We start from the raw sequence: 25,542 nt of genomic DNA, 5'->3' as shown, positions 1-25,542 counted from the left end.
ATCAGGAAAATTCAAGTTCAGATTAATCCTCAAGCACTTACTAGCTATGAGACTTTGGGTGAGTCCCTAAACCTCAGTTTCCCTTAATCCACTGGAAAAGGAAATTGAATATGACCTAATGGCATACACATATGTGTGTGCATCTGTATACCTATTTCTATCTGTAGCTCTATTTGAATCCTATCAGTAGAGCTAGTAAGCCCACGAGGGCAGATGTGGTTACCGAGAAGAAAAAGAGAAAGGGGCCTAGAATTGAATCTTAGGGAGCACCACAGACCAAGAGACAGTAGTGTTAGGAAAATCCTGAGAGGAGAAAGATTCTAGGAGTAGAAGCGGCCAACAAGGGGGCAGCTGGGTGGCCCAGGGGATGGAGAGCCACGCCTACAGATGGGCTGTTCTAGGCCTCAGACACTTCCCAGCTTTGTGACCCTGGACAAGTCACTTAACCCCCACTGCCTAGCCCTGACTCCTTTTCTACCTTAGAACTGATACATAGTATTGATTCTAAGATGGAAGGTAAGGGTTTAAAAAAAAGTGGCCAACAACTAGTCTTAAGTGAAATTGATTGGTATTTATTGATGTAGATGCCACCAGGTGAGACATAGTCAGATTTGAATAAGGTTAAAGAACTAGGCTTTTGTTTTGCCTTTGAAAAATATCTAATTATGGGAGGTATAGTTATCCTCATTAGTTTGTTGGGATAACAATGAATATTTAAAGGAAGAAGAGATTATCTTTGGTCTAGGTAATTGTTATAAATATAATATAATATAAATAAGTCATCTAATTGAAGATATTTGAGTTAGACAAAAACTTGTTTCAAAGCAGTTATTCAGAAGATTACATTTTAAAAACCATCTGGGGAAATATGCTTATTAGCCTCTCCCTCCCATCACCACCATTTTTATGACTTTTTAAATTAACACATTTTCTTGAGTCATTTGATTTTACTTAAGTTCAACTGAAACTGGTGTTCTGAAAATGAGGAGGGTTTCAGATAGCATGCTTTGTGTACTGTTTTGAAATATATGTAATAGAGACTTCCATGCCAGCAGGTAGTAATCAGAGTATTTTTTATCAGACTAGAAGTACAGAAACTTAACGCATAAAAATAAGCCCAGTGTCTCTAGGCTTTTGCTCTTTTTACAGAAATATAAGTATTACTTTTGAAATAATGTTTGTTTTAATTTATTTTTTTCCCTAATGGAAACAGTTTTATAGATTTTTGTATTTACTTCAATTTATTATAACAGAACTTTGGATTTTTAAAAACGCTCAGCCAATATTTTCTTTTCAATTGAATTATAACAGGAATTTTATTTATACTTAAATAACAAACATCTTAATTTTATATACATATAATTTCTTCAGGTTGTCTTGCTAGCTACTGGTTAAACAGTAATATATTATTCTGAAAGTAGAACTTAGAAAAATTGTGAGGTGATTAAACTTCCTTATTAAGTTTTTTCCTAATCTTTTTAAAGTTTATTCTTTAGTTCAAGGAAATGTCATGGCATTAACACACATTAATTCAGTTCAGTGACTTAAGCTAATTGAAGAAGTTTTTGTCCCTTTCCTTCTCAAAAAAGAAAGCTATTTTATCACATTCTGTTTAGATGAAAACTTCTTAAGAAAACTTTGATTTTGTGTCATTCTTTGAATGGCAAGTGGTACTTTCATTTAACACGTAATGGTATTGTTTTGGAGGCAGAATGATTTAGTGGAAAGAAAACTGGATTTAGAGTTAGAGGACAAGTTCAAATCCCAAATCTGCTACTTACTACCTAAATGATTTGCTTAAGCCACTTAATCTCTTGGGCCTTAGTTTCCTAATTTGTAAAATAAGAAAACTGGATTAGATTAATTTCTCTAAGCCCCATAATCCTATGTTGCTCCATTATTAGGGTAAAAAAAGTATAAAATCAAGTAAGAATCATAAAAATATATTTATTAAGCATATGCATTTCTATTTCTTTCTTGTACTATATTAATACAATTCTTTTTTTTTTTAATAGGATTCTTGCAGCCTTTTTTAGAAGCCTGTAGCAATGTTGTTTTTTTTCGTGCTTGTTCTGTGCTGCTTCGACAACCTAGACTTGATCTGCAGATACTGGAAAAACTCAGCATTATACTACAGAAACTCTCCAAAATCAAGTAAAGATTTTTGTTCATTTTATGATTTTTTTCTTTGAACACTTCTTAGCATCTTTGTTGGTTAAACTTAGGCATATTTAAGCTTATTTCATTAGTTTTCTCATTAGAAAATACTTCAGTAGACACAGTAAAATGTAATGGAAATAGCTTTGAATTTGGAATCAAAGAAGACTAATTCTTATTTCTTGTATTTCCCTGGGCAAGTTATTTTCTTTTTATGAGTGTCCTGTTCTTTATCTATATAAGGAGGGAATTATATTCCATCTTTAAAGTCCTTTCCAGCTTTAAATTCTGGGTCCTGAAAATGCTCACAAGAAAATATTTTCATACCCAAAGAACCTCTCTTGCATCTTGTTACCATCAAAACAGGTCAGAAACCTATGTTGGTGCAGTTTTGTTTGTTTTTTTGAGAGTTGTGGCTAGAAGATGCATGTTTTGGGGCCAGCTCCATGATGAACCACAATGAAATAGAAATTTGAAACTCATAGGAATTTAGTATCCCATAGCATAAAATTTTATTCCTTAAGTCAGTGAGAACAAATTATAATTAATATATGTAACCATTTATGAGATTTGAGTTTTCTATGTGTTGCCTGCTTACTATGTTTAATTATAGTGGGTTTCATATAAAAGATAGTGTAATTTGGCAGTTATGTTATACAATTAACATTTTTCAATTGAAGAAAGAGTTTTTAAAAGGTAAAGTTACTTACCATTTCTTAATTAATGGTTGGGGCAAAATTAGAGCAGTGGTATCAGACGTTAAGGAGAAACTAATTTTTCCTGGTTTCCTTATATTGATTTAGAAAATCACAAATTAGCAGTATCTATATTGTATCATTTTTATTTATTTTCTTAAACATTTTCAAGTTGCATTTAAATCTGGTTTGTTTAAAGCCAGTGGCCTATCATTTAATACCCTGGTGTAAAGGAAATATATTACAGTGGGAAGAGGGCTAGATTGGAAGTCAGGAGCTGGATTCATCTCTCACTTGGGTTGCCAGCTGCTGCTAGCTATTTGTTAGGTATGTTACTCAACCTATAAGTGCCTCAGTTTCCTCATCTATAAAATCTTGACTTGGTATGTATTACTATTAAGTGACATTTTGGAGCTCATATCCATTTCAAACTTGAACAAAGTTTTAATAAAGGGGTAAGAATAGCAAAATACTCAAATCGAAGATGAAAAATAAACCCTTTTATATCTAAATTGATGGGTACATAAGGCCATTTGCTATTTCTCATATAGAATAAATGTTCCATGGCAAGGAAATTATAAATATATAAGATCTAATCTTCATGGCAGATGAAATTGCTGGGAGGTTAGTGGAAGTGAGAGACGGGGTGAGGAGGTGGATGTTGATGCTCAAAGGCATCTAGATATTTTTGAATTTGAGTCAAATGTAAGAAAATATCCTGATACCTACAAAAATATTTCAAGTTATATAAAATGTTGTGACTCTAATTTTATAGTAGACACATAACTTAAAATAACAAATTCTGAATTGAAAGGACATTACAGGGGGCCACTAGGTGGCTCAGTGGATAGAAAGCCAGGCCTAGAGATGGGAGATCTTGGGTTCCAGTATAGCCTTATGACGCAGATTAGCTTTGTGACCTGGAGCCCCACTGCCTAGTTCTTAATTGCTTTTCTACCTTAGAACCAATGCATAAGTAAGGGCATAAAAAAGAGGGGGAGGGGGACTTCCTTCTAATTCTGTTCTTATTGAGTGGTCCACAGAGCCTTGACTTAAAGACCTTTTGTGAAGGGGGGCCCATGACTTCCTAAATGATTGAAATTTTTTCCCTTATGCCAATTCTCAATCATGCCTCAGCAGTTTCTACCTGTGAATGATCTTAGACTATCCTCTAGCGATACAATAATCTTTCTTCTAATGCTTGGAGACAAACTTCCATTCTCTCATATCTTCTCTTCTTTAGGTCAAAAACATCCAGTTCATTCAACTGGTGCTATAGTCCCGGAGTCCCTTACCATGGCTGCTACTCTCTGGACATTCTCTTCTTCCCCTGCCCTGTACCCCACAGTTTGTCAAGCTCCTTCCAAAAATGTGGTGTCCAGAACTAAAGCTAGTACTGTAGATATGTGATCAGGGTTCAGCTGAATTTTATTGCCTTCATAATTCTAGGTCTTAGGCTTTTCTGCATGTAGGCCAAGCTTGGATTAGTCCATTGATTCTTACTGTGAATGCAGTTCATTAAAACCCTCGGGGAATTCTATCCTTTTCCTATTTTTAAAGGTATTAGATAACCATTATAGCATTATAGACACTCCTAAGCATGTGTGATTAATTTAATGCATAACATTTTCTTACAGGAGTAATAAGAAGTTGTTTGAACTCTTTACACTTCACCTGATACTTCAAGAAATCCAGAGGACAGCAAACCCAGAACATGTCTTCCTTTGTATCAACCTTAATTCAATTCTCTTCAATTTGGGTTTAACTAAATGCACCTCTCTTGCCACTTTTGGAAGTAGTTAGACGAGATGATTTTCATTTTCTGTGCACATTACTTATTTGTAACAATTGAAAGACTGACCAAAGTAACTAAAATTCTGCTAAGTTGTAAGACGTGTTGTAGTGTAACATTCCTTATCATGAAGAGCAAGTAGACAATATTTCAAATAATTTTAATTTTTTAAATTAAGTAAATAGACATTTTTGGGGAACTATTGGAACGCTTCTTTTCAGAAAAGGATACAACCAACATAATAGGCAAAACTTTCAGAGTTAATGTCACTTATGAAGGCTACTTTTTATACAAATTTTCAGGAAAATTATTTCAAAATTATGTGATTATTAAGTCTAAATAAAGTTTCTATTAATTAGCAAAGAGTAATAGAACTTGTCTTTCCATTTTTTGAAATATCCGTTTTTAAAAGCAGAAGTCACTTTTCTCCTATTAGCTCTACTCACTTGTGATCATTCCATGTGCTCATTCTGAGCCTTACACGCTGAGAAAACGATTAATGTCTAGGAATGTTTGCTTGTGGCTTTTCTCACTGGTGTGTGTTTGACTAATCCTGAAGAGATTCTACAGTACTGTCAGTCTTGCAGTAAGCTTTTCCCCCTTATTACGGACACATTCATGACTCCTTCCTCCTCAGTATGTTAAGGTCTCAGTTTTCATCAGTATAGACCGTAGCCACTGCCTTGGTAGATATGTCCGCCCCCGACGGGTTCGACCGGGAGGCCGATGAGACGGAGAGACAGAGTTACAGAGCAAGGCTTTATTGTGGGAAGCGGGGAGAGGGAGGAGGGAGTCTGCAGCCTACAGATGGCTAGGGGGGCTCCACCTGGCTGGAGAAGGGGGCAGTCTTTTATAGGGCGGGGTCTGGGATGAGATCATCTGTGTTGCCTCTAATTGGTCAAAGGGAGGGCATTTGTGTCCAGTTCATTGGATAGCCCTCGGGGGTTGGCTTGGGGGTGGGGACTTTCGGTTTCCAGGCTTGTATATCCCTTAGTATGGTACAGAAAACATGAGCCCGGAAGCATTTGTCGGGTCACACGGGAAGTCTCAGTGCTCTGGGAAATGGAACCACTGGCAGGTGCGGGGAAGGGAGGGAAGACTAGCGGTCTTGGCAGAGATTGAGGAAGGAGAAAAGGGGTTTTGGTCTCGGGATCTATCATGATCTTTAACACCGAGTAGATCTGACCATGCCGTTTCCTCTTTTTTTACCCTAAAACCAACTTTCTTCTCTCCAAACTTGGGAAACAGGATGTTAGTGAGATTGTAATCAAAACTTCTACCTTTAGAAGACCCTGCCAGGGCTTGGCCATTACTGGTATAACAAGTTCAACGCCATGTCATAAAGAAGCATCAAAGGAAGTCTTGAGTAGCAATTTATTCATAGTACCGATTTAATGAATATGAATGGTTTCTTAATCAGTGAATTCTCAATATCTTATACTAATACCTCACTCATTTTTTTCATTCCCACATCCCCTTTTGTGTGTAAATTAGGTCTTAACGTCTTTTTAGAGATGAGTGAACTTTTTCTAGACAGTTCTAGTCTGCCATTTCACACTTCCTTTCACTGTAGTAATCTGCCTTTCAAGCTGACATCTTTCAAAATGAAGGAAGCGTATTCTTTCAGGAGAGCAAATCCAACTTAATCAAACTTTTTAAAAATTGAAATGAATTTTTTTCAGTTAGCAAAAATCCACTTTCTCTTCTCCATTAAAAAAAGAGGGGGAATACCCTTTTATAACAAATAGGTATTGTCAAGCAAAACAAATTTCTGTATTTGCAATAACCAAAAATATATCTAGCTTTGCCCCCAGAGTCCATTGCTTCTGTTAAGAGTTAGGTGCAGCTTTAATCTTGGGTCTGCTGGGATCATGGTTGATTATTAGTGATCAGAGGTCTTAAATCTATCAAAATTTCAACAAGCTTTTATTAATTACTTACGGCGCGTGCCAGACCATTGGTTACAGTCTTATCAGGAATAAAGTATTTAAAGGGTAAAGGCTAGCCAAAAATTATTGTGAATTTAACACATGAATTGCTGATATGCATGAGCTGGTGTCATTGTTTCCTAATGGCATTCTTAAAATGTTAATGACAATTTACTGATTCTCTGAAACTTGAAATCATTTTGCATAATAGATGCTTTTATGTAATCATTGTCTCTTGGCTGCTCTGGTTATCCACATTTGTACTCTGACAATTATTGTGGCCCTACTCCTTCCAAGTGTTTGATTTGTACATTTTATGCTCAGGGCTTTCTTTATTTACCACAACATTTTAGTTTCAATCCTGGATTGGTCTGCAATAGCAAATAGCAAAAAATAAAGATGACATACTCATTAGTGATACCTTGCCTTCATGTAATTATGTTTTATTTCAGATTTATTTTTAGTTATATTGTAAGTTGGCTGCATGTTTTTTGAAAATGAATATTGTTAGATGTAGATTTTAAAAACTGGAATTGGGGGTTTATGACTATTCTCCTTTTTGAAAAATTTGTGTTAGTTGGAAAGACTTGTTTCCTTTTGGATAGAATTATTATAATTTTATTAATCCTTTGGAGCATTGATTTACTATCCCAGCAGTACAAGAAGACTTGCTAAACAATATTAAACCAAATGTTTGTAGCATCTGAACTAGCATCCCTTAAGGTTTTTTAGCTTAAGTTTTTATAAAAATTCCAGGTTTAAGAAAAAGCCTTAGCCTAACCGTATTACCTAGATAATGTTTTCCTGGCTTCTACATTTATGGCCATCTTTCGGTACCATAATCACTGCCTGTGCTTTCCCTCCCCTTGTCCTCTACAAGAAAGCTTGAAGGAATCATCAGACTGATAGTGGCAACCAGGAGAGAGCAGTGTCACTGAAACCCAGCGAGAGGGGTGACATGTCAGGCGTCAGTCACAACAGAGGAGTCAAGAAGGACAACACATGGGAAGCCTCATATTTGTCAGATCCCCGGTGACTTTGGAGAGAGCAGGATCAGTGACGTGAGAAGATTAGAAACCAGATTACAGGAAGTTCAGAAATAGAGGTAGTAAGTACAAGCAGTTTGTTTTTGTTTTTAGTAGTATGGCTGAGAAAAGGGACAGCTGGGACCAGTGAAGTTTTTTCAGGTTGGATAGCTGTGTTTAAAAGCTAGAGAGAAGGAACCACTTTTTCTCATGTCATAGATCTCATGAGCATAAGGGTTGGCCTTGTCAAGGAGTAGGGCTCCTGTCAGGGAAAGGGGGAAGAACTCACTCCCAGGATGGAAGAGGATGAGAATTGTGTGGATTAGAAAGCAGAACCCAACAATATGTTTACAAAAAACACGGGAAGCAGACTCACAAAGTTTAAATAAGGGGCTAAATCCAAATCTGTCAATCAGAGCATGAGTCCTGGGCTTTGGGAAAGTTACAGACATCTCTTCATAAAAGACCATGAGGGGGAAGCTAGACCAGGCCTAGAGACGGGAGGTCCTGGGTTCAAATCTGGCCTCAGACACTTCCCAGCTGTGTGATCCTGGGCAAGTCACTTGACCCCCATTGCCTAGCCCTTACCACTCTTCTGCCTTGGACCAATACACAGTATTGACTACAAGATGGAAAGTAGGGGTTTAAAAAAAAAAAAAAGGCCTTGAGGGCAGTCCACTGTCTCAGAACAGACCCAGAAAATTTTCAGTCAGAATCTCTCTTTCCCCTACCTCTTCTCCCTTGTGCAATTCCAGTACTTAAGGTTCCTAACATCTCATTTCCCTCTCTAGTCACTGTCCTTAGAACCTGTAGGGATTGAGGGAAAATGGTAAAACCTCACTCACCCAAATAAGATGACCCTAGACCTTGTCTTGCCATAAAAGGCAAATTCCTTGAAGACTGAGACCACTTGATGTTTCTTTCTAGCTGACATAGTAGATGCTTAATAAATGCTGGATTGACCAATGTGTGGCCTTGGGCAAATCACTTTAAACCACTCCCAGTGTTGGCTCCATTATGTACAAAAAGAAAAGGAATATGATTTCTCAGGTTTTATCCACCTCTGCTATGATCCTATGAATTTCTCTGAATTGTGCTTGAAAGGAATACATGTCATGGAAAATAAGAATTGATAATAGCGTACTAACGACTTAAGGTTTGCAAAGAATTAGTGGCAGAATTTTTTTTTAACTCCGAAAAGCTTTTATATGTAAAACAATTGTTTCGGAGAGTGAAAAATATAATATTGTTTCTTTGTAAGCGTAGAGTTTGAAGTCCAAGCAAATTAGGGTTATTTATATTCACAGCCATCTTTTGGAGGCAGGTGGGGAACAAGTCTTTTTATCCCCAGCTTGCAACTTTTGCAGTTTCAGGGAACTTCAAAGTATATAGTTTCGAAGAAGAGGAATTTAAGTTAGTAGACCCACCAGTGGAGATGGCCAATTCATGTCTTCGCTGACTTGAATAGTTGATTTCCATATTTCCATATACAAACCCCATTTGCCTCCAGGTGATGATGCCACCATTTTCCATCCTTGTCTATAGCACAAAGACACAGCCATCAGCCTCACTGTGTGTAACATGCAAGTCCGATTCTAGCACATTTTAGACTTTCCTTAGTATGTGCTCAATATAGGGTTTTTTGGGATGAAAACTTAAAGTGAAGTTTGATAATAACATCCTCCCCCTTGTAAAATGTATGCTATTTCCAGTAATGAATGCTTGATTAATAGGGCAGCCAAGTGTTGCAGTGGAGTTCAAATATGAGTTCAGATTCTTAGCTCGGTTTCTTTATCTGTAAAATGAGCTGGAGGAGAAGATGGCAAACTACTCCATATCTTTGCAAGAAAACCACAGATGGGGTCATGAGGAGACACATGTAACTGGAAAAACAACATTTATTAAATACTTTTAAAGCTAAGAATAGGCTTACAGGAAGCAAAGAACATTTAAAAAAATGTTTTTTAAACCCTTACCTTCTGTCTTGGAATCAAATTCTGGGTATTGGTTCCCAGGCAGAAGAGTGGTAAGTGTTAGGCAATGGGGGTTAAGGGACTTGCCCAGAGTCACACAGCTAGAAGTGTCTGAGGGCAGATTTGAACCCAGGACCTCCCATCTCTAGACCTGGCTCTCCATCCACTGAGCCACCTAGCTCCCCCCTCCCCCCCCCAAGAACATTTATATAGCAAGAAAGGAAAGAGTTCTTTGGTGCCATATCTCTTGGTTGTTCCAAAATGAATAATTGCCTCAAGCCATAGCCCCTAAAAGCAGTAATGGAAGGTTTTCTTTCCGATTAGCTTTTGTATCTTCACCTAAAAAGTAGCCTGACTTTCTCTGTGTGTGTCTAGAAGCATGAACTTATTTGATTCATTTTTCCCCCCTCAGAAATAAAGGTATTTTAGCTGAAATGAATAAAACCTTTGAGCTCAAAGGGACCTCGTGGGTAATTTAGTCCAACTCTCTCACCATATAAGGGAGGAAACAAGTCCAGAATGGTTATTAGCCCAGAGTCAAGAACTCACATCTTTTAACTGTCAGTCAAAGATTACTTCTGACAACACTGCACCCCTACCCTTCTTCTTTACTCCCAGAGGGAACCTGTTACCCAACAAATATCGAGCAGGGCTCTGCATCTGAACATGTTTAGCTCCTTCTACTCTTTGAAGAGCATGAAAAAGTTTAAATCTAATCATTCCTTCTGAAAAATGGTGGGTAGCTCTGTGGCCAACGATTGGCAAGCGCGTTGCAGACATTTCATCTCAGGGCTGTGGCCCTGGTGTTCTTCAGCTTAGAGCAGGACTTTATTCCTTAGTTCCCAGCCCGTCTTTAACACTGTTTAATGCAGAAACACCTGGCCCCCAGGAGCCCTAGCCTGTGGCAAAATCCTTAGTTTGAATCTCCTTTGCTTCCCTGATCTCACACACCTTTTGTGAGCTGTAAGAGTGGGGATGTGTGTTCTGTGAACAAGTTTGGGTGTGGTTTGGGAGGGAATGATACGGGCAGTGAGTTGGAAATGATTTCCTTTGCCCCAGTGGCTAGATCCAGAACGATGAAGATGGTACCTTTTTTTTTAATTTAAGAGGGCATCCAAGGGCCCTCTCTGTAGAAGAGTGGAGCAAGTCTAGAGCAGAATTAATGCTGAGACTAGGAATTTCAGAATGGAAGAAAGAGACTGTGAACAAAAGCATTCTAAACCGAATGTTTGTTCTTTCTGGGTGCCTAGGAAAAGGCTGTAGGGTGCTGTAGAATCTGAGAGAGACCTTAAAGGCCAAATAAAGGAAGGGAGTGAGGCATGTTGGGTCAAAGAGGAGCTCATCACCTCTATGTCACAGAGCTTTCACCTTTATTGGGCCATAAGAAGGCTCTCCTGTGAGGGACTCAGTGGGGGAGGGAGGAGGGTTTTTGAGGACTGTAAAAGTTGAGTTAGTCTCTAATAATAAAAATATTATATTTTATGAGGTTTATTAAAGATTATTAGAAATCAAGGATACAAAGTAATAAACCACTTGCCTAGGGCTGATTAGCCCATTCACAGCCTACTTACTACATGTTGCAATGTCCAGGTAGAGGAAGAGACTCTTGGGAAGCGGAGAGCTCTTAAATACTAAATTATGATCTCGCCCAGGTGGAGACTCAGGTGAGATTATAGGGAATTCTGGGAAGTACCAAGGACTTCTGGGGATTGAAGTCTGTGGTTCAAATCTCCATTTTTACAGGACCCTTGACCATTCACCTCTTCCAACCCCCCAGAGTCAAGGGCAGGAAGACAGAGCATGGTTGGCATTGCTACATCCCTCAAACCCTAGGATCAAGAATATGCAACAAGAAAGATGGGCCATGACTACTAGGTCTGTATTCCAAAGAGATTTTTTCAAAAATGACAAAGGACCTTTATATTTATTTATTTAATTTATATCATTATAGTATATTTTAATATATTTAAGATTTATGTATAGGTATTAATTGTATTAATTAATTAAAATTATAAAAATATATGCTTATACATAATTGTTTATATTTTTATTTTTTAAATTTATATCTTTATTTTGTATATTTAATGGCTTTAAAATATACAATTATATGTTATATGTAATTAAATTATGTATAATTAAAATGTTTAATTAAAATTACATAATTTTTATTTCTATTGTATATTATTATATATTAATCTAGTATGTTATTATTATTAAATATTTATAGCTGCTCTTTTTGTGGTGGCAAAGAATTGGAAACTAAAGGGATGTCCATCAATTGGGGAATGGTTGAACAAATGGTGATATATGATGGTGATGGAATACTATTGTTGTTGTAAGGATGACTTCAGAAAGAGCTGGAAAGACTCTGATGCAGAGTGAAATGAGTAGAACCAGGAGATCATTATGTATAGTAACTGCAATATTGTGGAATGATCAAATGTTATACTTCGCTACTAATAGCAATACAGTGATCCAGGAGAATTCTGAGGACTTACGAAAAAGGATGTTACCCACCTCCAGAGAGAGAACTGTTGGAACAGAAATTCATTTGAAAAAATATTATTTTTCATGTTTATTTGGGTAGATGTTTTGAGGTTTTGGTTTTATAACATTATTCATCTATAAAAATGAATTATATGAAAATGTTCTGCATGATAATACAAGAATAATCCAGATTGAGTTGCTTGCCAGCTCTGGGAGGAGGGAAGTGTAAAGGGTAAAAATTATGGTTGGACTGAATATTTGAGAGTTGGTTGCCAGGGATTTAATTACTAAATCCCAATGAATTACTCAAGTCAGAATGGCTTTTATGGTAGTTTATTTGCAAATAGAGAGAGACAGAAACAGGCTGAGAGAGACGGAGGGAGGGAGGGAGGGAGGAAGAGACAGGGACAGAGTCAGAGAGACAGAAAGAGAGAGGGAGGGAGGGAGGGAGAGACAGAGAGACAGAGGGAAGGAGAAAGAGTCAGAGAGAGAGAGAGAGAGAGAGAGAGAGAGAGAAAGAGAGTGAGAGAGAGAGAGGTAGAGACAGAGACAGAGACAGAAACAGAGAGATGGAGGGAGGGAGGAAGAGACAGACAGAAACAGAGACAGAGAGATGGAGGGAGGGAGGAAGAGACGGAGTCAGAGAGAGAGAGAGAGAGAGAGATAGCTGCTCTGAACTGTTCTGAATCAAGCAGGAATTCAGAGGCCCCAGCAAGGGGGTGGCCCAGATGATTAAATTGAACATGGCTTCCAGCCATCAAGGCCTCCTCCAAGATGAGGGGCCTCTCCAGCGGCTGGTGCCTCCAGAAAAGCCAAGGAAAGGGAGTCAGTCTTTTCACTCACCACGTGACAGTCCAAAAGGAAGCAGTCTGAGATTTCAAGACCAGGCTCCTCCACAGTCAAGTTCCAAGTCCTCACAGGAAGTGACCATGAAATTTAAAGGCAATCACTTTGCATCACTTCCTTTGCCTTCCTTCCACCTTAATGTGTACCAATGGTGGCTTAAACTTGGCTCTGGACTGCCCAGGGGGGCAGTCAATTGTTTCTGATTTGTCACTTGCTAGTATATGTGGGCCATAGACCTTCCTCCTCCCACACTAAATCCTTAAGTGGGGTGTATACATTCCTGGTGGCTAAAATTCTAAAGAATAAGTAGGGTGGAGCTAATCTCAATTTCACAGAGGGAAGGAGAAAAGAGATAGTTTGGATTATATAACTTAAGAAAACTTATGTGGAAATTTGTTATTATATTTAATTGGTAAACTAAAATAAAAAATTTTAAAATGGCAAAAAAAAAAAGAAAGATGGGCAATGAATCAGGGAGGGGGGTGGTAGCTTGGCTTGGGTAAATGTATTAGGACCAGGATTTTCCATTTTCCTGAAATAGGTATTGTTAGTTCTCCCAATCAGGGACCTGACTGACTCCTACCTCCCTTGAGGTCGCTTCCTGATCCCTTAAATAATAGCTTCCCATGGGAAGCTGGGGCCCCTCCAATATGGTGGATGCCTGAATAACATAGGGAGATGGGGAGGAGGAAGACAGTAAATGCCATTGTATCCTAATTGCATATTTGCTGCTAGGTCAAATTAACCCTTCTTTTATGAACTGTTCAATGGGGGGTGGGGTGGGGGGGTCGTGTGCTAGTATTATTAGGTTCAACCCTAACAGTGAGGAACCCGAGGCAATTGCTGCAAGATATTGTCTTAGCCCCTTCATGGATGGGTCTTTGGGTTTTGCCTCCAAGTAAGAACCCATTCAGTTCTGTTTCTCCGTTTTTCTGGATTCCTTTGAACTTGCTCTGAGCTGCCCCCTTTCACCTCCTCCCCTCTCCCCTTTGCCAAATGAAGCCTCTTTGGGAGATCAGCAATACTGAAGCTTTTCTGGAAAGTTTTTTTCTCTTGCTTCCCTTGGCTGGTGGCCAAAAGGAATAGATTTTACCATAGGAATCTTTGCTTAAGTCTTGCTATAACCAGAGGTAGAGCAATAGTTTTCACATCTTCACTGACTGACCTCAGAGGTCCATCTATTTACAAAAACTCACATACAAAGTATGTGAACTTTGAAACACAATCTTAAAAGGAATTACCTTTACTATAGTATGCATGTAAATCATTTTTATTAACTGGTTTGCAGAGGCTTTTTTTTTTTCCTGGCAGCTAGGTGGTACAATGGATAGAGTGACTTGGGGTCACAAAAACTCTTCTTCCTGACTTCAATATGGCCTCAGTTACTTACTGGCCTTATTAGTTGTGTGACCCTGGGCAAATCACTTAACTCTGTTTGCCTCAGTTTCTTCATCTGTAAAATAGGATGGAGAAGGAACTAGCAAATCACTCCAGTATCTATGCCAAGAAAACTCCAAACAGGGTCATGAAGAGTCAAATGTGACTGAATAACAGAAATGTTTTGCTTCCAAAAAAAGATTGGTTGTGAGATTTATATTAAAAAGAGAATTTCTTTGAAAATATGCTACTGGACAGAGAAGTGGAGAAAAATTAGACTTAAGAGCAAAAGTATAGGTCAAGGACAACATTCTACTTGGATTTTAGTCCAAATTTAGTAATTAGAAGCAGGGAGGTGTTGCCGTGGATAGCATGCTGGGTCTGGAGTCAGGCATGCCCGAGTTCAAATATAACCTCAGACAACCAGTAATTGTGTGACCCTGGGTAATGTTAACTTCTGTTTGCCTCTAGTGTAAAATGAAGATAATAATAGCAAGGATCAAATGAGATAATATTTGTAAAGTGCCTAGCACCGTGTCTAGCACAGTCAGTGTTTTTATTCAATCGTTTTAGTCATGCTCTTTTCATGACTCCATTTTCCTTCCTATGAGAACTACCCTCCAATTTATCCTCTATTTATCTTCCTAGTTTAAAGTTGTCTGGATATTGTCTCCCTGGTTAGACTGTGACTTCTTAGAGGCAGTGACTTTTTTTTTTTTGCCTGTAGCATACCTAGTACTTGGCACATAATAGTAACTATTTAATAAATGCTAAATTGATTCACTGACTGAGTGACTTGACACGGTGCCTGGCACATAGTAAAGGCTTAATAAAGCCTTGTTGATCAATTGATATACAAAATTTTCTTGGAAAAGAAATATTTAATATACATTGATGATAGAGAATTGGGGCTGGCTAAGAGGCCTCAGAAAGTAAAATTCTTCATTTTACAAATAACCTGAGACCTAGAGAAGTTAAATAGATAACATATCTAAGGTCACATAAATAGTAGGTAACAAAGCCAGGATTCAAACCCAGGTTCCCCGACTCTTAAATCCAGTATTCTTTCCACTATAACATGCTCTTGTGAATGTGAAATCCCCTACCCTCCTCATGATTATATCAATAATGGCGTTTTTTTACAATTTAGTTATTTTGTGATCATGATTCTTTAACTTTTCTAAAAATAATCAAGATAGAATTCTATCTGAAGTATTTTCTGTATCTCAATCATATATGATTCTATCTGAAGCATTTTTTGGTAGTTAAGTCCTGTTGGAACTGAATAAGTTTATTCAATTGCAAGTATTAAGTATTTCTAAAAAAAATAATCACTTAATTCTGAAAAGATCATTTCCAAGATAAATCATACAGCAGGCATAAAGTTTTCTGACATTTCTCCACCCTGTGATATATTATGTGAAGTTATCATTCAAACTCACTCAGGTACTATCTGATTTTTCTTCTTTATTCTATGTTTTTGCTGATTTTTTTGGATTCTTGGGTAACTATAAATATATCTGAAAAATTAATACAACTTTGGGTAATATAGGGAAGCCACTCACAAGGCTCAGGGTCTTTGGTCTTGACCAGAGTCTGGCTTTATTGTGAGACTGCCTCTCTCTCAATAAACCTATTATCTCTTTTTGGCTTGGAGACTTTATTTTTTGGTGTCTCGGCCAATAAATTTCTGTCACATTGTCAGTTACTTTGGTGAAATATTTGTTAAAAAATAAAACCTTTCCAAATTCTTCCTGCCCTCCTCTCAGCTGCCAGTATCTCCCTATGGAAATCACTTCATATTTTCTTTGCATAAATTATGCATAATACATGGAGTAATCACATGCCCCCTATGCCTGTAGTATTTACAGGGAAGAGAACCATTAGACTAGACATCAGATTCAGAAATGAATAGAGTTAATTTACCTCCAGTAGGAAATTGAGCAAGCAAACCAGAAACTAAATTCAAATCCTGGAAAATCACTAAAGTTCAATGCAGGATGTTGGTAGAATGGAAACGTGTGGGATCATAATCAAACGGCAGCATGGGCAGTACTGATGTGGGCTGCAATATCCCATAAACCTGGCCAATTGGCTGTAAACCATCAAAAGAACATGGAAAGTCACTAGCAGATTAGAATGGGGTCAGTTTTCAGATAAGACATATGGCTTGCTTATTTTTACAATCATGGTAAAACAACTCACATCAATCCTTAGATATAACCTATGTTAGCAAGTACAGGTGACTCAGTTCCCCAGTCACATAGGTTCAAACAATGCTTGATTTCCACACTCACGGCTTTCCTTAGAGTCTGCATAGAAAAGAGCAAAAGTTGACCAAAAGTTGCTCTGGCATATTTAACATATCATTAGCATCTCATTTACATTGTGGTTTGCTTCCCTCATATCCAGTGAGCGAGCAGAGTGAATTATGGGTAAAACCATGAAGACCAAAGTGCAACATGGGTTCCTTAGAAACAAACAGGGCAACAACTGCCCAAACAAATGGACCCTTCCTTAGTAATTAATCAAGATAAAAAGCCTTACTGAGATTTCCTACTCACTTTACTTACCACTCTATCCTTACCTCACTCACTTACCTGCTTCTTCTCTTACTAACTATTCTACTATATTTTCCTATAACAAAGCTTGATCCCTTGCCATGGAGTCAGTCTGAGCTGTCAATCCATTCTTTGGATGAGACCCAATTAGCATTGCCCACATCAGTATTAGTATTTTTATGATGACGAGTAGTTCAAGTCACATCACTTCTAGCAGTTTGTGGTACAATTAGGGCTCCTCAATACATGAGATGTTTGTATTGTGCTATGCAGCAATGACTGGTTTTCCTTTTGTCCAATCTGCACTTTGTATTTTCTCCAGTGCCATCACTAGTGCTGCTCACACCATTTAACCTTCTGAAGGATCTAAATGAAATGTGACAGTGTCATTATGGGGCACAGAACAATCAATCATTCAGGGTAGGAGGTGCCTAACTCTCCTTTTAGAAAGGAAGAAATGGAGGCCTAAGAGGTCAACTTCCTTGTCCAAAATCACGTAGGTAGGAAGTAGCTTAATCAATATTTGAACCCAGGACTTCTGATTCTAAATCCAATACTCTTAATCTCACCACATTACCACTTCTTATGTGATCTGCAGAGCATATATCCGCACAGTTAGGAGTTTTGTAAATTAGTCTTTTCCAAACAACATGGAATAGAGAAAGAGTGTTCAGGCACCATGATGGCAAGAAAAGATTTGAATTTTTTTTTTTACCAGCTCTGTGATTTTATCCCCTCTTGTATTCAAAAGTCACTCGTACCAGCCAAAGTAAGATGGGGTTTTCTCCATGGTTGGGACCAACCAAGGAAGCAAGGACTAAGCCTTTGGCGGGAGGTTCTTGCTTCGGCAGTGTTTGGACGGAACCTCTCATCTTCCTGCAGCCCATCATCCCCTGGAGCTCCAGCCGTCACCAGCATCCGGGACCAACTCCCTCTCTACCGCCGATGCCATGAGCTCCTCGTCCTAGAACTACTCCCCTGAGGCCAAGGCCGCTGTCAACCGCCTGGCCAACTCTTCCTGCAGGCCTCCTACACCCACTTGTCCCTGGGTTTCTATTTCGACAGGGACAATGTCGCCCTGGCCAATATGTCGAGCTTTTTTCCAGGAACAGTCCCGGGAGAAGCATGAGGCTACCGAGCGCCTCCTCCGCCTCCAGAACCAACGCGGAGGCCGCGTGCACCTCCAAGCTGTGCTGAGACCTGCCCCAGGCGAGTGGGGCGGCGGCAGAGATGCCATTGAGTCCGCCCCCAACCTGGAAAGGGGCCTGAACCAGACCCGCCTGAAACGTGCACACCTTGGCTTCCAGCCAGGGGGACCCTCACCTCTGCGACTTCCTGGAAGGAGGGGGAGGGGAAGGCGCTGAAGCGTCTGGTGACCACCTGACCTCCCTGGGTCCTGTGCAAAGCCAGGGCGGCCTGGGCGAGTGCCTGTTGGAGAGACTGAGCCTGCATGCCGACTAGGGGGGCTTAAACAAAGGGGCGCAGTGCCCCCAAGTAAAGCTCATTAGCTTGCCCTTAGTGGGGTGCCACAAGAAAAACAACAACAACAAAACGCCTTCACCTTCTGTTTTAGAATCAGTACTAAGCATTGGGTCCAAGGCAGAAGAGTGGTAAGGGCTAAGCAATGGAGGTGAGTGAATTGCCCAGGCTCACCCAGCTGGGAAGTGTCTGAGGCCTGTAGCTCCAGACTTTAAGATAGTCCCAATGGGGCCACATGGCCCACCGGTGCATGACCCTGTTGTTGTTTCTGCTATTGGTCTCTCTTTCCTTCTTTTTGGCAAAGGAGATTGGAATGGCTCCAGCCTTGGGATTGTAGCAACCTTTGTGATTTTCCAATGTTTATCACAGTGACTGGCACTTGGTAAGCAATTGATGAATGCTTATTCAAGAAATCTCATTTTCATTCTATTCTATTTATTTTGTAATCTCTCTAATTGAAATCTTTTTTTTTATATATATCACCTTTTCAAATATCTCCCTCTGCTTAGCAGGCTATTTCTATTTTTAAAGGAAAGGGGGGTGTAAATATTTACTCTTAATAAATATATATTTTACTATTTACAATTCTAGTATCTCCTACTGTCTTGTATTTACTATACCCATTGCTCTTATATCCAATGGTTCTGTATTCTGTGTGCACAGTGCCTAGCACATAGGAGGCACTTAAATATTAGTTGTTATTAGTTTGAATAATGAAAGAAAGAAAAGGCATTATTAAGTTCTTATCATGTGCCTCTGGGGCTTTATTCATAAATACAGTGAGAGATCTCAGAAAGACTTGAGTACAAGTCCCACTTTTGATATATACAAGTTCAGTCACCTTGGGCAAGTCACTTAACTGCTCAATATTCTAGGAACCTGTCTAAGACTAAAAGTTGCTGAGAAGGCACTAACCTGAATTGGTAGAAGGGCTTTCCTCATTTTGGAGTTCACTATAGCAATGAAGGTTATTTAAGTGGTGCAGTGGATAGAGTGCCAGACCTGGAGTCAGGAAGAACTGAATTCAAATCTGACCTCAGACACTTACTAGCTGTGCAACTGACCCTGGACAAGTCACTTCACCCTATTGGCCTCAGTTTCCTTATCTATAAAATGGGCTAGAAAAGGAAATAGTAAACCACTCCAGAATCTTTGCCAAGAAAATCCCAAATGGAGTTACAAAGAATCAGACATGATTAAAACCACTGAATTGTTATTTATAAATACCAAAGAAATCATAGATGTGATCCCCATTCCCATGGCTACTGTGCTAGCCATGTCTTTATTGATTCTAGTGATACAGATTTTTATCCATTCTTGCCTTACTGTTCTGTGTAACTCTTGTCTATGTCTACTCCATAGGCAAGGAACCTTTCTGGGGATGTCTTAACATCATGATCCCACAACCTGGCCAAACAGTTCTGCTTCACTACTGTCTGACAATCCACCCAACTATTTTTCTCTTGTACATTTCTTTGATGATATTTTTACCCTGGTTTTCTTTGTAATTCCTTTTTTGTTTGTAATATGTTGTCTCTAGTTAATGTACTCTTTCCCTCACCAAAAAGTTATTTTTAAATATTAAAAGCTATTTTCTAATATAAATCTGGATTTTGTGGGTTTGGGTTGTGCCAGTCAATCATGTCAAGATCTGCTTTAACCCTTGAGTAATTGAGTAATTTCTAAATTGTGAGGTCAGATCCTATCACTGTAGTTTCCCCACCAGGGTGCACCAACTCAAAAAGGCTCGGCTTAAGTAGTGTGCCAGCCCTTTCCACTTCTTAAGTTAGTGTTTGTCATTAATTGTTAGAAAAGAAATGTCTAGACCAGCTATTTCATTATTAAACTCAAACCACAAATCCAATTTGAGCTGGAGTTGTGGCTTTTAAAGATGTAGAACTTCAAATCCACCGCAAATAGGCCAAGGTCACTGGACTGTAGAATAAATGGAGGGAAATAAAGAGAACAGTGACTACTGAGCACTTTCCAAAAGTTCGTTTATTAGAATTAGCCTAAATGTTTGCATGTATGATGAGATAACTAGCTCTTATTGTATCCTTAGATCAATAATTTTATTTCATGAGATCATATATATATAGATAATTTTAGAGCTCATCAAGTTTGATCCCAACATTTTGTAGATGGGGAAACTGGGATTTAGGGAGTTTAAGTGATTTACTCATTAGTTACACAGGTAATAAATGTCATAGGTGGGATTTGAAACTGGGTCCTCTGACTCCCCAACTCAAAACCCGAAGCAAGCCTTTTTATGGTTTTCAATGCCAGAGATTATACAATTCAGATCAGATTTCCAAATGGGTTTTAAAATCTATTTTTGGTAAAGTTTTCTCTGTTCTTTCTCTCATTTCTTACCATCTTAGGAGGGTACAGTGGAAAGAAACCCTGAGATTGAGTCTTATTTCTGCCGCTTGGCTTCTGTGGGATCTTGGACAAATGGCTTCATTTTTCTATGTCTCAATTTCCTCACTTGTTAAGTGACAGAGTTGGCTAGATGACTTCTAAAAGATGGCTTTCTGCCATTCAGCCTCATTTAAATCCAGTTCCCTACACAAGTCAGGACATCACCCCATGATGTCGTTGGACCTCTTCAGAAACAAAGCACCAGAATACCAACAAAGTTCCTTGGAACTTTAATGATAGTTGTGTTCCTCTGAAATTAAGCAGGCCTTGAGTTGCTTATTTTCACCTACATCTGTAATCTGTATTTTGGGACTTGGGAAAGCAGCATAGAGGGGAATTTGGACAGGAGGGTTGAGGAAGATAAAGTAAAAGTGTGTTTAGGGAATCAATTTAAAGTTGATAGAAGAACCTTATTTTAAGAATAGGCTTGTTTTCAAACACACTTGCACACTAACAAAGCACATTCTCATACAAACAATCCAAAGGTAATAATAAAAGAAAATCAATCAGAAGCTATATGATATAATTTTACAATAACCAGTTTGGTTGATTAAAAGAAAAACCAACTAAATTAACCAGTTCTTTTAAAACCCATCACTTGATTTCTTCTAGGCATCAGGCATGTACTAATTGTACTGGGCATAAAAGTAGGTAATCAAAAAAAATTTTGTTAACTGACTGATGTTAATAGATACCTTTGGAGGCAATGTTCCTTTGATTTTTTTGCTTCTAAGATAAATATCTATATAAGATCTAATGTATAAAATACACATGTGAGTTCAAAGACCTGATTAGGATCCCAGATAGGTTCAGAGCAGAGGAGAAAATTCTGGGATTTCCAGAACTTGTGAGACTTCGGAGAAAGCAACAATGACTTTGCTGAGCAGTTCCATGCCTGGAATGTACTTCCTCCTCACTTCTTCCTCTCCGAATCCCTGATTTCCTCTAAGACTCAGCCCAAGCATCACCTTGGAAATGAGACCTTTCCTGGTCCCCATAGCTGTTAGTGCCTTCTTTACTTAATTTTTTTCTTTATTTTAATAAATTATTTCATTCATTTCTTTACTCTCAATTGTGTTGTATTTTTTTTTTATCTGTTTTATATAAAATATCAGACTTGGACAGTTATAATGATTGAAAAGGGCAAAGACAAAAGCAGTAATCACAAGACCTAACCTCTGAGAAAGCATCCATGGAGACCGTACACTTACCCAAAGCGAAGCCTGCCTAAGATTATTTCAGTTGCTTTTCTGTTTGACATACTAGACAACTTTGAAGTTAAGAACCAGGGGATTCTGAGCACTAGGACTATTTTATGATTACGGGATGAATGTATTTCCTCATCACAGGTCAGCATAGATCTAGTATTAGATGAAATTTTGTTTACTCACCATAAGCTAGAATGAGGTTTCTCAAGGTGAAGATCTATTTCTTATCCAAATAGGAGAAGAGGGTCAAAAAAGAGATCTCAGAGTTATATGAAAGTGAAGCTGTAGCTCTCTGTAGTGAGAGGCAGAGAAGATACCTCAGGGCTCTATGAAATAGGCTGTAGTTCTCTATGCTATTTCTTGTTTCAGAGAAGAAGAAAGAATGAAGAAGAAGAATGAGAAGACAGAAGGTAAGGAAATACTCTCTGCACTGTTACCTCTTGTCAATGGAGGGAAAAGTTTAAAAAAGAAGGTAATTCTCTCGATTGCCATCTACTTCTGAGGGGGAGAAGAAAAACGCCAGGATCAGGTGAGGGAGCAGAGCTGGAGAGGCTTCTGCCATCTGCTGTGTTGAGCACTTGATGTTTTGGTTTTTTGGGGGGGAGGCATTTATACCCTCATATTCCCTCTTAGAATCAATACTGTGTATTGGTTCCAAGGCAGTAGAGTGGTAAAAGCTAGGCAATGGGGATTAAGTGACTTGCCCGGGAAGTAACTGAGGTCAAATTTGAACCCAGGATCTTTCATCTCCAGGTTTGGTTCTCCATCCACTGAGCCACCATGCTGCCCCCATTTAAGCTCTTATGATACAAAAAAGAAAGAAAAAAACATGATCTCTACCCTCAAGGAACTCCTTATAAATGGAAAGTCCAAGGAAGTATGAGGTTAGATCTGGAAAAGAGCTATAGAGGGCGGGCTTTGAATTGTGTCTTAAAGATGCCAGCAATCAGAGGTGAAGAGGGAGAGCATTTTAGGCAAATGGAGTAAGTTCATGCTGATGCATGCTATAAGGAGAGAAGATGTCAGTCATATTTGAGGACCAGCCATTAGGCTGTTCTGGCTGGAATGTAGAATATATGGAGAATCACGTGTAAGAAGACTGGCCAAAGGGGAGGGAATAAGCATTTATATATGACTAACTGTGTGCCAGGTACTATGCTAACCACTTTTTACCAATACTATGTCATTTAATCCTCACAACAACTTTGCGAGGTACATACATGCTGTAATTAATTATTGCCATTTTACAGTTGAGAAAACTAAGGCAAACGGAGGTAAAGTGACTTGGCCAGAGTTACGTAGCTAGTCAAAGTCTGAGACTGGATTTCAAACTAAGGCCTCCCTGACTTCAATCCGGGGCACTCTGTCATTGCCTGTAAGAAGAGACGAGGCCATGAAAGGCTTTAAAGGCTGAATAGAAGAGTATATATATTTGATCCTGGAAGTAACAAGATGTCGCTGGAGTTTATTGAGTAAAGGAAAAAGGTGTATGAGATGCTCAAACCTGCCCTTTAGGAAAGTCACTTTGGCAACGGAGTGAAGGATGGATTTGAGTCAAGGAGATCAATGAGAAGGACCATTGCAAGAGTTGCATTTCTCTATCCATCTATGAAAACAGCTCCGAGAACCTCATTTTAGAATATTAGCTGAGCCTGAAACCAGAGGAACTCAAAGAATAATAAGCCAGGTGAGCAGAGACCGAATACATTATAGTAAAAAGAGTGGCAGCAAAAAGAGGCGATGAAGAACTATACTAGAGTGGTAGTGAATACAGAGAACAGAGCATATAGGAAAGATGCTGTGAAGGTAAAAACAGGACCGGAAAGGTTGGATATGTGGAGTGAGTGAAAGTGATTAAAGTGAAGAAGACACTAAAATGGAAAGTCACAGTGACCGATGACGGTAGTGCCTGTGACAGTAATGTAAAAGTTTAGACTAGAGGGGGATTTGAGGAGAAAGATAATGGGTTTGGTTTTGGATATAATGAGTTTGAGATGCCTATAAGAAAGACATTTGGCAATGGGTCTATTGAAAAGAAGAAAAATTAGGACATGACATACAGATCTGATTTTCATTTCCATAGAAATGATGGTTGAGCTCATGATATCTAAAATGATGACCAAACAAGAAAATATAGAGGGGAAAAAAGTAAAGAGCCCAGGACAGAAAGCCCTTGACAGACATCCTTGGGGATGACCTTGATGAAGATGAAGCAAAGAAGACTGAGAAAGAGTAGTCACTTGCTTCAGTGGGAACCTTAGCTAAAATTATGTAGCATAAATTTGTAATGGACCCAATCAACATGATTTTATGTTCAGTAGCATATGAATAGGAATGAAGGAAGTGGATGGTGGGAATAATCAAAGGCTGGGGTTTTGCAAGATGTGATCAGGGATAGGATAAAGAGCAAAATAGTCTAATGTTGAGAATAATAATAATTGGATTGATCCACCAATGGGTTGGTATCAGGAAGGGAAAAAAGTATGGTCAGTATAGAGGTAATGGCCCAGGAAAGGATTAGAGGTATTGGGGGTTACAGTGAAGATGAAGAACAAGGATAGAAATCTTATGATATAGGGAAATGGAATAATAAAATATTATGAAAAGGAACTTCAGAATTTAGCTTCTACTTGGACCATTACTGTTATCTGCTTCCCACTGGTAAAATAGATTCTGCCCTTGGATCTTTGAGCTGTGATAAATAAACTTTTTTGCCCAGGGCCCAGTTTCCAGCTTCTTTTTAAGTTCTGTCTCCCTTATTAGAATGTAAACTCCTGGAGAGAAAGGTCTATTTTGATTGCTTGAATTTGTATTGCTAGCACTCAGTAGCTATGTAAATGATTAATTCATGTTTCCCCTCCCTCCCTCCCTCCCTCCCTCCCTCTTCTCTGTCTCTCTCTGTCTCTGTCTCCCCCCCCCCCCATTTCTGTCACTTTCGTTCTAGTTCTCTGCTCCTTTTTCTCTTTCCCTCTTTTCTCCCTCTCTTCTCTCTTTCTCCTTTCCCTTTTCTTTTTCCTCCTCTCTTCCACACCCTCTCTCTCAGATGGCAGGTCACTCTAATGGACTGTTTTGCTACTACTCTTTTACTATAATGTATTCTGCTTCTGCTTAGCTGACATTTCTTATTTTTTGAGTTTTTATTTCAGGCTGAGATGGGGGTGGGAGGGAGGGGGAGAGAGAGAGAGAGAGAGAGAGAGAGAGAGAGAGAGAGAACACTCCACTGTCTGGCAGGGTGCTTTTCACAGGTGACAACAGAGGCAGAGATTAGACTTCCTGAGACTAAAGACCCTATGTCCCTACCCTTATACATGTCTCCTGGACAAAATATAAGCAAACTCCTTGAGTACATGGACTGTTTTGTTTTAGGCAAAAAGTATTCCCAGCACTTAGTACAATGCTGAGCATATAGTAGATTTGTTGACTGAAAGATTACTTGAAAGAAGCATTATCAATCCACACAAAGGAATTAGACCAATTGGAAAGGTTTCAATGGTTTCTTGTCATTTTATGCCATATGAATATAAATATATATGTTTCTCTTTCTGGGAACTATTTTTTCTCAGGTTATAAATTCAAATAGATTAATAATTGAT

General features: G+C 38.7%; 1 protein-coding gene and 1 pseudogene across 5 annotated transcripts in view; both read left to right on the top strand.

Annotated features, from left to right (window-relative positions):
- Positions 1-5,013, top strand: part of CCDC138 (coiled-coil domain containing 138) — a 76,362-nt gene extending 71,349 nt beyond the window's left edge. For all 5 annotated transcript variants that reach the window (XM_007501213.3, XM_056807083.1, XM_007501210.3 and 2 more), the window contains 2 exons: positions 2,016-2,154; positions 4,490-5,013. In XM_007501213.3, the coding sequence (XP_007501275.2) occupies positions 2,016-2,154; positions 4,490-4,655 (305 nt within the window). In that variant the 3' untranslated portion in view covers positions 4,656-5,013. The remainder of the gene's footprint in view (positions 1-2,015; positions 2,155-4,489) is intronic.
- A 640-nt stretch (positions 5,014-5,653) lies between these two features.
- LOC100618110 (ferritin light chain-like) lies at positions 5,654-21,554 on the top strand (annotated as a pseudogene).
- Positions 21,555-25,542: the final 3,988 nt, after the last annotated feature.

This window comes from Monodelphis domestica, chromosome 8 (assembly GCF_027887165.1).
Source record: "Monodelphis domestica isolate mMonDom1 chromosome 8, mMonDom1.pri, whole genome shotgun sequence".
Classification (NCBI taxonomy): Eukaryota; Metazoa; Chordata; class Mammalia; order Didelphimorphia; family Didelphidae; genus Monodelphis; species Monodelphis domestica.
Note: the sequence above shows the minus strand (reverse complement) of the source record. Positions and strands in the feature narration are given on the sequence as shown.